The sequence below is a fragment of the Podarcis vaucheri genome (genome assembly GCF_965113315.1).
Source record: "Podarcis vaucheri genome assembly, chromosome: 13".
NCBI lineage: Eukaryota > Metazoa > Chordata > Lepidosauria > Squamata > Lacertidae > Podarcis > Podarcis vaucheri.
In genome coordinates this window covers 15,699,697-15,712,883 of record NC_138751.1, presented here as the reverse complement: position 1 = coordinate 15,712,883, position 13,187 = coordinate 15,699,697, and the positions used below count along the sequence as shown (strand labels likewise).

The window sequence follows — 13,187 nt, the reverse complement described above, 5'->3', positions numbered from 1 at the left end:
TCAGCTACTGATGGGATTGTGTGACTGCAGTACATTGTTTATTGCTTTCATTTTATGGATCAATGGTATCGTTAGATAGTAAAATTCATGTTAAATTGCTGTTTTAGGGATTGTTTTATTAAGTCTGGAACGGATTAATCCATTTTGCATTACTTTCTATGGAAAAGTGCACCTTGGTTTTGGAACACTTTGGTTTTGGAACGGACTTCTGGAACGGATTAAGTTTGAGAACCAAGGTACCACTGTAATAAAAGGGGAGAAAAAAATGAAAGGGGAAGAAACGTGGAACAGAATGAGATCCATCGAGGGTGTAACACACAAAACCCCTTGAAGGGAAGGGATATTGAGCAGCGAGAGGATTCAAACCAGTGGAAGGAAGGAATCGATGTGGGGAAATTGGCCCTGTGTGCCACTGCCCAGCGGTGGTTGAAAGCCGGAACTGCAGAGAATTCAGCGGAGAAAAGGAATCTCTTTTCATCAATAGCCTTAGAGCAGGTCAGGTGAAGAAGGTACCTGGCTAAAAGCTTCCAGGTCAGAGCAAAGAGACTTCAGACCATCTTCACACACTAGTCTTGTGCCCTGGAGTACATCTGTGGTAGGGCTGCCCTATGTCCGGCTCAACCTCTAACAACTTTTGGGGCGTCCTGGTTTTTTACTTTTTGAAATATGGCAACCCTAGCTATGGAGACCTGAGGGGGCTAAAAAATAATGCAGAACAGCATCAAGAAAGATGGAGCGAAACCCTGGTCCCGTCAGGCTCACACACAACTTACTTTCTCCTTCCTATTTATCAAAAGTATCGGGGATTGGAACCGGGTCTTGTGGAGTGTTTGCAGTTCCTTCTTCTTTTGTGCCAGCCGTAACGTTCAAACCTTGTTCTCAGCCATAACCAGTGCCTTCCCCCTTCAGCTGTGTAACAAACTGTTTTGGAAACAGGGGGGGGGGGGTCTCAAACGCAGCATTTGCGATAAGACGTAGGGGTGGGTAGAAGAAATTAGCTGGCCTACAAGAATAAAAAGTAATCATTTCATTAGGATTTCCCTTTTGGGATTCTGATCAGCAGTTTGGGCCCTATGCTTAAATATTTTATTTATGTATGTGAGTGATTCAATGACAAAATAAAGCCTGTCTGCAAAATAAACATGTTTTATAGGTTTGATTTTACCTATGCATCATAGGTTTGTACAGGAATTTCTCGACCAGAGACTCCTGTTTCAATAAAACAAATGGTATTGCTTTATTGTGTATTTTAAAGATGTTTCTATGTTTTTATAGCGGGTTTTGATACCGGGTGGAAGCCTGTTTTCGCATTAAGTGGTATATAACTCAGTTGATTACATAAATAACAAGAACTGGTGTGGTTTGGCGGCTACAGCAACCTTTATCACCCTGCTGCCCTCCAGATATATTGGCCTGCAATTCCCAAAGGTTCTAGGCCAGTACTGGGTTCGAATGCTGGATCCAAGCTCAAATCCCTACTTAGCCATGAAGATCAGCGGGTGACCTTGGGAAATTTAAACTACCTGTAAACCCAAATTACGCTTCCCGCCCCCCGGAAGCTGCCCACTGCATCTTTCAAAGAGTCACAGTCCGAACTGTGCACCTTCCCCCTTTGAAGCTTCCCCAGGGACTGAACCAGAGCAGAATCACCCTCGGTGTGGACAGACCAGACAGAATTAGGATTCATCTACTAAGGGAAAAGAAACAATGAGGAGGATCTTGGGTGCCTTTTTGAGCCTCTCTGTGCCATACTACAAATGCAGAAAGAGAGGGGTGGTCGGATGGACTGAACCACTGTTTTTCTAATGTTCCTTGCATTAAATCAATCCCTGCAAGTAAAGAACTAGCATCTCAGGAAGGGAGTTCCTTTCCCTGCCAGTTTTTCTACCTGCAGAGAATTCTTTTTTAAAAAAATAATGAGTGCATTCAGAATTTCTACCCTCGACCCCCCATCTCACCTTGTACAGACTTTCTACCACCTAATTTTGCTGCAGGTATAGAGACAAAGGCCTGTTGACCGTCAGGCAGGGGCACATTCAGAACAGCAATTCACACAGAAACACAACAGGTGAGCTCATCCGAAGTTCGCAGTCACACACTCTAAAATGAAATAGTTTCTGATTCAAAGCTGAAAGGTGCCGCCAGTTTCAGTCCTGGAAAATGGCGTCTCGAGGTGTCAGATATGCATCCGTCTTAATAAAGACACTGTACAATGCAAATCCCCTTCTCTCCACTGACAACCCCCCGCCTCCAAAATAACCCCAGAACACTCGGCTATCAGACCAACGCTAAATAAAAACAAATTAAAACCTTTAAAAAAAACAAAAGGAGAGTTTATAAAAAAATATTTCCAGAAACCATAAAACAGAACCCAATGAAAATAATAATAATAAAAAAAATTAATTAAAAACCCCAACATTTTTTTATTTGCAACATTTCTTTTGGAAGGAAAATAAAACCAGGGGAGGGGGAAAATAATGAAAAACAGGCTTTTTAAGACCAAAACATACTTCCTTTTTTTGATTTTTTTTCAGTTTTCGTTTATATAGCAAACAGTTATTGTACAATAATAGAACCCCTGAAATTCAGATTGGAACCTGGTCTCGCGCCCGCCCCTCCCCGGCATCCGAACAGTTCCCAAAGGGTGGGGGGGGGTCTGGGACAGAGATGTGCAGGTCAAACATTGCGAAAGACACCTTGCTTCAAAGTGGATTCTTTAAAGTTTTCATTTTTTCTTTCTTTCTCCCATCTCCCCTCCACCTCCCCTCCCTGGGGCTTATCTTTGTCTCGGTGGATACAGGTGAGGAGGAGGAGGAGAAAAAACGTGGCTGTGTGTGCGGTTTCAAAGTTGTAGCCAAAGATGGAGAAAATCGCCTTGGAGGGAAGGAAACGAGGAGGAGCTGGAATATAGCTTTGGTCCGCTAAACTGGGGGAAGGGGTTTTGTGTATGCAATACGCCAGTGACCGGAAAACGTTCCGTATTATACCTCTTGGGGGGCAAATCCCTTGGAACATTTTGTGGGAGGCTACATCCGTGGGGTGGGAGGAAAGGGTTTTTTGTTTCATTTTGCAGGGGGGGGGGTTAGCAAATGCATCCCCCATATTCTTCTATCATTCCAGGAGCAAACCGTTTAGGCTTGAGAGACAGCTGCCTGTATATTAATGTTCATTTGCCTTTCAAGTGATTGTGGGTGGGAGAAAATAAGGGTGGTTGGGGAAGGGGGAGCGGAGGGGTGGGCTTATCACCTACAGCCCCCCTCCCTGTCCAAAGGGAGCATTTTTGCCCCCCTCTGGGGTTCATCTGACTTCCCACCCCCCGCAGCCCCCCCGCCCAAAGCAGCAGTCTGTAGCATAGTAGCGCACCCTTAGATGATAATTCTCGCTTTTCTCTCTCTCTCTCTCTCTCTTCACCGTTTCTTTTAAAACCTGAGGTATTTTTCTTTTCTTAGTTAAAACATCCATTAAAAACAAATATTTTCTTTTCTTAAAAAAAAAACAAAAAAACACAAAAAACCCTAAACGATATGTCCGAAAACAGCACCTCCGTCCCCCTCGTTTGGACAAGGGAATCCGAGGGGTTGGGGTGGGGGGTCACCGCATGGCATGGGGAATGTGACCCCCTCACTCCTTTTACATGACGTGTTTTTGCCTCTCCCCATCCTCCACAATCCATAAAGCACACAGTGAAACCCAGACCCATAAACTGCCATTTCTTAGTGTACGGGTCTCCTTTGGTCCGAGGAGGAATTGAGATCGAGGAGACAAGGAGCAGAGCAAAGGCTGCTGTGGCGAGAGCAGGCCTCATTTGCGCCAAGGAGGGTGAGCTCTGGAATCAAGTAGTACGCATTTATGCTGTGTCCAAAGGGGAGTTAGCGTTTTTTGAGGATGCTGGGGGGGGGGAGAGGACTGTTTGATCTTCTCCCTCCCCCCCCCCATAAATGCACAATACTGACCTCCCTTCCTTGCCCCACACTTGCCTCTGTTGTATCCTAGCCCCCCTCCCTTCCCCACAGCTCCTCACCATCTTTAATACTCTTTTTGTTTTAGGAGCTTCTAAGAGGCGACTGTGGAAGGAGGGAAATTCTTCTATGGGGAAGGGGATATCCAGAAAAGAAGGGAGCAGGGCAAGGGGAGAAAGTAAGATACCTTGGCCCTCTTTGGCTAATCAAGTGAGAGGGAAGGATTTTAGTAATAACAAAAAACAAAACAAAAACGAAACACCACCATGGACAAATGAAAATTTTAAAAAAGCAACGACGAAAACCAATTTTCTTAAAACAATATAAAAGCACCCAACAGAACCTTAAAAAAAAACAAAAAGACACCAAAAACCTCGCCTCCGATTCCACAACCTATCGCTGCGCGTGTTTTTTTTCAAGTAATGCTTTAGTAATAAATGAACGTTCAAGTATATATTAACAAAAAAAACCAACAAAAAAGAAGTAGTTATGGTTACCGATTTGACCAAAAATAAAATAAAATAAGAAAAACCACCCCCCAACCCAGCCTCAAGCCATTTCTCCTCTTCCTCCCCATATGATGGCGGCACCCTCTGAGGACCCAGGCGGAGGTGGAGGGGAAGGGGGCCGAGGAAGAGAAGGGGCTCCGGGAAATCTTTGTAACGAGAAAGTTGGGTTGGGGGGCAGCAGGGAGCCCCCCCAGCTGTGGGAATCCGGGTGACCTGCGATGATGCCCCCCGCTGGCAACTGACCACCTCTCCCTCCCAAAACCCAGCCGAGTCCCATCCCTGTTGGGAGGAAACCTAAAGAAGCAAAAATGGCTCAGTGAGCAGAGCTGGGCACCTTGGACGGCTGCAACCAGCTTCCCTTCCCGGGACGGGCCAGCGTGGCGGAAGGGAAGAAGAGCTCCCGTTAGCCGCATCAATCCCACCTCCGCCGCAGAAGGGAGCCAAGAAATGGCCGGCAAACAGGCACGTCTTCGGTCCGGAACATTCTTTTTCGTGCCTTTTTCTACAGTATTCCTCCCCCCCCCCCGCTCCTCCTCCTCCTGCCACCACGCTCTTTAGAAAAGGGAAAGAACGACCACGGGGGGGTGGGAAGAAAACGCAACCGAGGTGGGGAGGGGGGAAACATGTGTGTTCAAGTTTGACAACTCCGCGGCCGAGAGGAGGGCGACCAGAATTAAGACAAGGCTACCCAAGCCCAACATGCGTGGTGCTGTGGGAAAGAAAACACAGCTCTCTGCTCTCCCTCCCTCCCTTAAAAGTGGTTATTAAAGCTTATGGACCAAAGAAGGAAAGTGGGGTGGGACAAGGGTTGGAGGGGCTGGCAGAGAAGGGGGGGGTCAGGGCAGACAGCGGCATCTCCTCTCCCGAGAAGGGGGGGTCAGGCAAGACAGCAGGCTCAAGCCGTTCATCTTGCTTGCCCCCCACCCCCCCAGGGGCTGACACAGACACATATTACTGGCCGAGAAAGGGGGGGGCAGATAGAAAAGAAAGATCATGACTTGCAAGTTGGAAATACTGTTGGAGTGGAATGGTAGGCGGAGGTGCCAGGATGGGATGGAAGAGGAATACACAAGGGGGGTGGCAGCAGGCAGGGCTGTTTGGATTAGCAGGTATATGTGCTTGGGGGGGGGGGTTGAGGGTGGAGAACTGGTGCGTGGTTCACATGTACTGGTGCAAGCGGCCACCTTTTTATGGTGCTCCTGGTATCGACACCCCCAAAGTTGTCTGGAGGGGGAGAGAGGATGCTCCCCGTGTTAATTTCACAACGCGGCTCCTCCAACATTACCTTCGTGGTAGGGAACGGTCCCGAGAGGGAGGCCTTAGGAGCTGTGCTATGCAGACTGAGGGCAGCAGAAGAGGCACTGTGCCTGCCTGCGCACATGTGAAGGGCCATGGCACTTTCAAGGCGCTCCCTCCTCACAAGCTCCTTGCATGCGCAAGGGGTAGCGCTGAGAGACACAGGACGTTTCACGTCACACTTGGCCTTGCATTCTCCCTTGGGGCCTTCTGACGTGCGTTTCCGCACAGGGACGTACAAGGTGGATCTGAAGCATTTCTGGGAAGGATATCCCAAGCTTCTGAATCTCTGCACGGTCTACCAGTGAACAGGGGAGGGGGGGCGGCTGGGGACGAAAGACGGGGAGGCAAGTGTTGTGGGACGGACGTTCTTCGGGGAGTCTCTCCACACACACACAGCTTATGTGCACATGTGTGTATGTCGATTGTGTGTGCGTGTGTAAACAATACAGCAGCGGAGACGGCATGTGTACGGATTGCCATGTGCGCACATGTGAGGGGGGGTGTTATCGTTTTGGCTTGCAGGGCCAGGAACATGGAGTCCAGATTTGGGCCGCGGGAGACTGCCTGCCCATTCAGCCCCTGCGCATGCGTGACGACCCACAGCCTGTGCCCTCCCAGTGGATGTGGGGCGGACGGAATTTCAGTGGGTGTGTAGTGAGGGGGGGGCGGGAGGGATCGAAGTATCAGCTGCCTGGCTCCCCCGCCCCACCCTTTGTAAAAACCGCACTGAAAAAATGAGTGCTTGGGGAGGAAGGGGAAAGGCAGGCAGGCAGGCAGGCACGCGCACTTTCAAAATCATAAAGGCAGCATGTGGGGGGCGGGATGGAGGAGGTTGGAGTGCAGATATGCATCGGGGAGGGGGCCGGAGTGAGAAAAATAACCTGACACCATAAAATAAGCTGCCTTCCTCCTGAGCCAGCATTTCAAGGCTGTGTGTCAACCCCCCTCACCCCGAGAGAAAGAGAGCGTGGTACCGACTACGGCACAGACAGGTTGGGGTTGGGGGGGGGGCAGAGAGTACGACGCAGTGCATGATGGGAGGAGGAGGAAAACGCCTTTTCCCAGCATTGTAAAGCAACAAGGCTACCCCAGGCCCCACTTACTCCGTGGCTCTGTCCTGGAACGAGGGGGGGGGTGGAGCAAGAGGCGGCCGACCCCCACCCTGGCAGGGGTGGGGAGTGGGGTGGGGTGGGGGGAGCACAACCCTCCACCCCTCTTCTTTAGCTGCGCACGTCGAGGGGGGTGGAGACGCCACTCCGGTTCAGTGCATGGCTTTAAGTAAAAAGGTTCTCTCAGAGTCCGCGTCCGGTTTGTCCGACTGGCGAGGCAGAGTCTCCCTTGCGCCTCCACCCCAGGGCGGGTATTAGCTGTCCTTCAGCAGCAATTTCTCCTCGGGGCAACGGAAAGGGGGCCCGGGAGGCGCCGAGCCAGGGGCCGGGGGGACGGAGGTGCTGTTGGAGACAGAGTCCTCGGCAAAGCGGGCGCAGGCCTCGGGCGTGACGTGGTGGCAGGTGCGCAGGTCGATGCGGGAGAGGCGCGGGCAGCGGCGGAAAAGGGGCAGACACTGATCCGTCAGCCGGTTGCACCCTGCAGAGAGGGGGTAGGGAAAGGGAGAACAGGCAGGTCAAAAGTCAGGAATAAAGGTTTTGCTTCAGAACCCCCCCAGTTTGGGGAAAGCAGGCTCGTTCTCAAAGGAACAGGGACCGGGCCTGCGCCCTCCAACAAGGCAAGATTACTATCTCAGCATGGAGAAACAAACCATAGGCTAAATTTGCAGCTCACTAGAATCCAGGGAAATTTGAAAGTGGGGATGCAAAAAATCAGGTCTCAGGGATGGAGTTTTTCAAGCCAAAGACCCACCAAACATGCCTGTGGTATTTAAGTTTTTGGGTTTTTTAAGGTGGCATGCATAGGAAATATCTAAGTTTACTTATTCTAAGGGTGGAAGGCACATCTTCACTACATATTTAACAGGCCTAATAGTGATTTCATCGGCTAAGGGAACTATGGGAACTGATCTCTTTAATTAGATTCTCAGCATAGAATTAACATACTACAATTCCCAGGATTTGGGGGAATGGCTGGGAGCCATGATAGTTTAAGACTTGTAAAACCAGCACACACTTATAAGGCTGATATGCCCTGCACAGTTGTCTAGCTGCTCTTTGCGTTGTCTCCTGACGAGAAACAGTCGTTCTTGTCTCTTTTCTGAGCCACACTTGGAAGTTCTGAGGCTGTGCTTGGGACTAGGTGGAGGTAACAATAAAAATTACATCTGTGTTGTTGTTGTTGTTGTTTAAGGACAACCATTCCCTGCAACGTGACCCGGAAGTGTCTTCGGACGGCGCCGGCTCCCGGCCTCTAGAGTGAGATGAGCGCACAACCCTAGAGTCTGTCAAGACTGGCCCATACGGGCAGGGGTACCTTTACCTTTACCTATTCCCTGCAACATTCAGATCTGGCTAGGGAAAAAGAAGGGGGCAGACGACTGAGGCTTGCATAGGCAGCACAAGACCCAAAAGGAGCCAGTAGGGACGTCCTAAGTGGTGTAGATCTACGATAAGACTTGCCTAAAGAGCAGGAAAGGATTGGTACCAGGAGCAACCAGGAGAGAGTCAACATGGTGTAGTGAGTGTCAGACTATGGCCTGGGTGAGACCGGGGTTCAAATCCCCACCCACCAACAAAGCTGACCTTATGACAGTCAACCAATGTGGTGTAGTGGTTAAGAGCGGTGGACTCGTAATCTGGTGAACCAGGTTCGATTCCCCACTCCTCCACATGCAGCTGCTGGGTGACCTTGGGCTAGTCACACTTCTCTGAAGTTTCTCAGCCTCACTCACCTCACAGAGTGTTTGTTGTGGGGGAGGAAGGGAAAGGAGCTTGTTAGCCGCTTTGAGACTCCTTCGGGTAGTGATAAAGCGGGATATCAAATCCAAAAACCAAAAACCTAACCAGCCTCACAGAGCTGTTGTGAGAATCAAAATGGGCTGGGGGAGAACCACATTTGCCACCTTGAGCTCTTTGGAGGAAAGGTGGAATAGAAATGCGACAAACCAAAATTGGTAAGAGAGAAGATTGAGGAACGGCATTCGGGGAGAGGAAGGAAATCCCCAACACTCACCGGCGAGGTTGAGCTCGGCAAGGGTCTCTCGGAGTGGGGAGTTAGCAGCAGTCAGCAGGTTAACAGACTGGTCGCCCACGTGGTTGCAGTGGCTCAGGTCCAGTTTGGCAAGCTGGGGCGTGTGCCGGATCACCAAGCGCAGCGAGGAGTCCGTGATGTCCAGCCCAGAGAGCCGCAGCTCAGAAACATTCTGGAGCCGACCCCGACTGTCGGTCTGGCCTGGCGGTCGCAGGGGGAAGGAAGCAGACGAGTTAGGCAGGGCAGCCGGGCCAGAGGGCGCAACCCCTTTCGGAGGCGGCCGGTTCAAGCTGCTGTTAAAGGGTGGCAGTTTGAGGTTTGTCCAACGGCATTTGCAGATTTTGTGTAAGAGGAAGCCCTCCGGAAGCTGCTGCACTCCAACTCCCATCGGTTCCAGCTGGCTGAGCCAATGGCAAGGGTTGATGGGAGTTGTAGTCCAGTTTCGAGAGGGCGTCGCCTTGGCTGCCCCTGAAACAGAAGCACCTACCCCCCAGAAACAAGGCACATTAGACATTTATTTTTAAAAAATAAAGAAATAAGATTCCAGGTTGATGAGCAAGGTGCCCACTTTTACGGATCACCTTAAGTACAGACAAATCCCCTTCTCTTAGCAAGTATTTCCAGAGGAAGCTAGCTAGGACTGTTGTCTATACGGCATGAAAGAAAAAATTCTCTGGTACCTAAAAAACTAATCAGGATGGAACATGATTGGTTGCAAATTTTAAGCAATTGTTTGAAAGGTGCAGGTCAGTAATATATAGTTAATGATGTCTAATGTCCTGGGATAATTTTGCAGGGAGAGCACGGAACACAATCCATTATTTTATGCCTGCAGTTTGATGAAAGAAAGGAGTCTGCTGCAGGCCCTTCCCCAAAGGGCCTCTCCACCCCGCCCCACGGCGCGCCCCGTTTTACCCGGCTTGGAATCCGGGGCAGGCAACAGCAGTTCGCGGAGGTGAGAGTCCTTGACGTCCTCAATCCAACGCAAATCCAGGAGCCGCAGGGAGGGGAAGTTGGCTGTGCTGAGCGCCGACACGGAGCACCAAGAGCAGCCTGTCAGGATGAGTTCCTTGAGGCCTGGGGGGGATATGAGGAGATAACACTTTGTCACTGAGGTTCTCCTCCGCACCTCCAGCTGGTCCTGCCCCCACTTCCATTGAGAAGTGACGAGTGCTGCCTCGCAGCTCAGGGTCTCCCCCCACTAAAAAAATATACCCTCGCACCCACTGTCAAGAGGGCAGGAAGCCTGGAGGGCAAAGGACTGGGGGGGGGGGCACTGACTTCTGCGCACCCAGAGAGCAGAGGCTAGAGCGTAGGAGACTTGCACCTGTGTATGGAATTGCTCCTGGGTCGTGACCCTGGCTCCCCATCTCCTCCACCTGCTGCCCACCCAACCAAACCACCTCCTGCTTCAAGGCAGAGTGGCTCACTGAAGCGGGACACCTGTGGCTGGGCTGTTCCATGTGAGACTCAGAGTGTGGGGGGAGAGGGTTGGCTCTCCTGATTCAATGCTCCTCTCCAGAAGCAGAATTTTTTTCTTCCTGGGGCGCCTGTTTGCAAAGTAAAATGCTGAAAGAGGAAGCAGGCTCATTTCTCATTTTGAAAAAGCAGGGAAATATTTTGCCTTGTATCGCAGGTTCTTCAAATGCTAGAAACTTGCTCTTTAAAAAATAATTTAAAAAAACCCAGGGATTTGACACCATGGTTCATTCCAGGGTGTGGGGACTCCCCCCACCCCATCCAATGGGTGCTTTTGCTCAAAACAAAGTACATTTGGGGGGGCATGAAGGTGTCAAGAAGAGGATTAAGAGGGAACCCCTTTCCTGGTCATGCAGTTTTTCATATATATATATATATATATATATGCTTTCGTAGATTTTCACGGGTACAGGAATGCAGGTTTTGGTGTCTTCGGGTGTCTTCCCGTGTAAGAGTCGGGGTGTCTGTGCGACGTTTCGACGAGGTCTCACTCGTCATCTTCAGGCTGGTGCTTTCGGCTTCTTGTTACTGGAACAGAACAGAACTCTGTTCCAGTAACAAGAAGCCGAAAGCACCAGCCTGAAGATGACGAGTGAGACCTCGTCGAAACGTCGCACAGACACCCCGACTCTTACACGGGAAGACACCCGAAGACACCAAAACCTGCATATATATATATATATATATATATATATATATATATATACACACACACCGTATTTTTCGCTCTATAACACGCACCCGACCATAACACGCACGTAGTTTTTAGAGGAGGAAAATCCATAGGCATGCCACCCGTAGGCATTCCCTCCATAACACGCACAGACATTTCCCCTTACTTTTTAGGAGGAAAAAAGTGAGTGTTATGGTGCAAAAAATACGGTATACACACACACACACACACACACACACACTATATATATATATATATATATATATATATATATATATATAATCTCCAAAACATCCCCACTCACTTCTTATCTTCTTTTCATCCCCATTTCATGACCACACAGGTTTTCCATGCAGAAGGATTGCATGGGGAGGGACCACTCCATAAAGTGAGGTCCCGCCTCTCTCGGAAGTGTCTGCCCCTGAATCAATCAGGCCGCCCTCCCAAGACATCGCCAAGGAAACCAAGGCCGAAGGCAGGAAATGCCACCTGGACAACCCTGTCGCCATGGGGACGTTTCGGATCCCGATACCAAACACGGCTATCATTTTGACTGTGATAATTTTTGTAAGGTGCCTTGAAAGCCTCTCTGTGCTGTACAACAGGATGCAAATGCCTTAAAGAAGTAAAATAAGGTGGTACAGCCTAGGCACAGTCCCCCTTCTGGACACCAGACATTCCCTTTAGCCAATTATCTCCCACCTCCTAACAAACAAGGCCCCAAAAACTTCTTTACTACTCAGTCCTGAAAGCCATATGCCAAACCCTGACAACTCCAGTCTACTTCTGGCTGGGCTTATTTTCTCAATGACTTTGCTGAGGCCCAGATAGTTAGCGACAGGGAGCCACTTCTTTGTGTGTCCCCTACATGAGAGGTCCGGAGGGTGGCAACACGAGAACGGGCCTTTTCTGTGGTAGCTCCCCATTTGCGGAATGCTCTTCCCAGGGAAGTTTGCCTTGCCTTTTAGGTGCCAGGCAAAATCTTTTCTTTATAATCAGGCCTTTGGCTGACCAAACATTCTATGGCCTTTTAAATGTGCTTGTGGGAGGGGGGTGTTATTGGTTTGTTTTTGTTTATGTATTATGTATTTCCTGTTCTCATTTTGTATGTTGTGTGTGTGTGTGTGTGTGTGTGTGTGTGTGTGTGAACTGCCCTGGGATTTAGTTAGTTAGTTAGTTAGTTATACCCTGCCCATTTGGCTGGGTTTCCCCAGCCACTTGGGGTGGCTCCCAACAGAATATTAAAAACACAATAAAACATCAAACATTAAAAACTTCCCTAAACAGGGCTGCCTTCAGATGTCTTCTAAAAGTCAGGTAGTTGTTTTTTCCCTTGACATCTGACGGGAGGGCATTCCACAGGGCGGGCACCACTACTGAGAAGCCCCTCTGCCTGGTTCCTTGCAATTATTTAATAAATAATCATCATGGAATCATAGAGTTGGAAGGGACCCGGAGGATCATCTTGTCCAGCTCCTTGCAATACAGGAATATGCAGCTGTCCCTTATGGGGTTCGAACCTGCAACCTTGGCGTTATCAGCACCACACTCTAACCAACTGAGATACTTATTCAGATAACAACAGTAACTGGAATATCTGAAGACCAGGGCGGGGTGTGTAGGTCTGTAAGCCCTTTTGCTCCTTCCAGAGCCTCTGGCTGCTGGGAAACAGAAGCTGAAAGAGACGCTCCCTCTGAGCCACAACATCCAGCTGCTACATCAGGTGTTTGCAGGCTGGGGTGATTTCCGCCAAGACCTGCCATGGCCCAGAGATCCAGCAGCAGCATTGCAACTGGGCGGTGTGCTCATATAGCCACTTTTGCCGCTCACTAGAAACCACTGCCTAACTTTAAATCATTGTGCGCCACCTTCAGACTTTTAATTAGCAAAGGGGGTGTAAGTGCTCCTCCACACACCCCACACACCCCACAAAACACCCACAATACCTTGCAACCTGTTGAGAAGCCACATTAGCTGCTTCTTGGAGATGTTGGTCCAGCTAAGGTCAAGGCTGGCCGGCTGCCGGCGGATGATGCCGCTCAGCATGGAGGGAGTGATGGATTTCCGACGGCTCAGGTCAATGTGCGTCCATAGCCGCTTGTCACAGCACCTGGGGCGAGGGGAAGA

At 49.8% G+C, this 13,187-nt stretch overlaps 1 protein-coding gene across 3 annotated transcripts in view; it reads right to left on the bottom strand.

The window, feature by feature from the left end:
* Positions 1-2,403: 2,403 nt before the first annotated feature.
* The window catches only part of FBXL19 (F-box and leucine rich repeat protein 19), a 33,945-nt gene continuing 23,161 nt past the window's right edge, over positions 2,404-13,187 (bottom strand). For all 3 annotated transcript variants that reach the window (XM_082196175.1, XM_082196177.1, XM_082196176.1), the window contains 4 exons: positions 13,007-13,170; positions 9,824-9,985; positions 8,891-9,109; positions 2,404-7,354 (listed from right to left, as the gene is read on the bottom strand). In XM_082196175.1, the coding sequence (XP_082052301.1) occupies positions 7,131-7,354; positions 8,891-9,109; positions 9,824-9,985; positions 13,007-13,170 (769 nt within the window). In that variant the 3' untranslated portion in view covers positions 2,404-7,130. The remainder of the gene's footprint in view (positions 7,355-8,890; positions 9,110-9,823; positions 9,986-13,006; positions 13,171-13,187) is intronic.